This window comes from Octopus bimaculoides, chromosome 10 (assembly GCF_001194135.2).
Source record: "Octopus bimaculoides isolate UCB-OBI-ISO-001 chromosome 10, ASM119413v2, whole genome shotgun sequence".
Lineage (NCBI taxonomy): Eukaryota > Metazoa > Mollusca > Cephalopoda > Octopoda > Octopodidae > Octopus > Octopus bimaculoides.
In genome coordinates this window covers 85,519,496-85,520,877 of record NC_068990.1, presented here as the reverse complement: position 1 = coordinate 85,520,877, position 1,382 = coordinate 85,519,496, and the positions used below count along the sequence as shown (strand labels likewise).

The 1,382-nt window shown below is 36.3% G+C and overlaps 1 protein-coding gene across 5 annotated transcripts in view; it reads left to right on the top strand.

The window, feature by feature from the left end:
- LOC106884267 (rab effector MyRIP) overlaps window positions 1-1,382 on the top strand; it is a 65,231-nt gene that overhangs the window by 29,710 nt on the left and 34,139 nt on the right. For all 5 annotated transcript variants that reach the window (XM_014935552.2, XM_014935554.2, XM_014935553.2 and 2 more), the window contains one exon: window positions 369-923. In XM_014935552.2, the coding sequence (XP_014791038.1) occupies window positions 369-923 (555 nt within the window). The remainder of the gene's footprint in view (window positions 1-368; window positions 924-1,382) is intronic.

The window sequence follows — 1,382 nt, the reverse complement described above, 5'->3', positions numbered from 1 at the left end:
TATTATGATGATATACAATGATATATAGCAATGATATTATGATGATATACAATGATATATAGCAATGATATTATGATGATATACAATGATATATAGCAGTGATATTATGATGATATACAATGATATATAGCAATGATATTATGATGATATATAGCAATGATATTATGATGCTGCTGCAATTTCCTCCAAAAATATTGCTAACTGAAACATTAATCTCATTTTGTCCTCATCACACATTCACATAATCTAATTGTTTCATATTTATTTCTCACCCCCATTTATGCCAAGAGACCACCATCAACTTACCAATTCTCTGTGAATATCCTTTGTTTTTAAAATTTCTTTTATCCACTTGATTCTTTTTCCAGAAAATGGCTGCTGAGAAGATGAGGAAGGTAACATCGGCTGCTCTTGAAATTTTGGAGAAGGCTGAGCTAGCTGTTCAACAACAAAAGGACACTGAAAACAATATAATTCCAACGACAGGTTATAACGATCATTTGAATTCAGATGATCTGGATGACCCAACCGTGTGTTATCCAATAAATGAGTTGTCAAGTGTGACAGAATCAAAAGACAAACTCGAGCCCACAGATCAGCTGAATATCGAAGTTGAAGCTGAACCTGATGTTGTTACCGAACAGAAGCATGAAAACAAAGAGCCCTCTATGTTGGTTCCTGATTCTCCGGTTGAGGTCCCTAGGGATTTGTCCAGTGCTCACAAGGATTCCAGCTCAGCAAAACCTTCAGGAGTGACTTATTATAACTTAGGTTTAAGACCTGTTGATGCTGAACGCTTCAAGAAAGATTTTTACGTCAACCCTCCAAAAAAAGCGAACCCTAACAAACCCTCTAATACATCAGGGGTCAGAAGTAGAGACATTGTGAAAACGAAGCATGAAGTTGAAGATACAGAAGACAAAGTAAGAATCTTTATTATTAATTCGTTCATTTTATGTTCCTTTTTCTATAATGGCATGAGCTGAATATTATTATTATTATTATTATTATTATTATTATTATTTTTATTATTATGAGAAAGCAGTGCATGCCATCAAAGTGACACTGGGGTAAAATATACAAAGCCCAATATACCCATCATGACTACCCGTCTGATAAGGGTACACCAGGCACATGCATCACAACCATATGTGCACAACATAGTGATCTCATATCAAGATAAATAGCGCATGACCACGCAGGTGGGGCCCAGTTAGAATTTTCTTCAGGTCGAGTAGCCCATCCCACTCAAAAGGTCCCTGAATAAGGTTTGTTTAAGGATGTTGAGCAAAACACCCATGTTTCCAAAGGTGAATTATTCAAACCCCAAAGAATTCCTCTCAACTCATGGCTATGGTGCTCCTCCACTACTTCTGCTCATG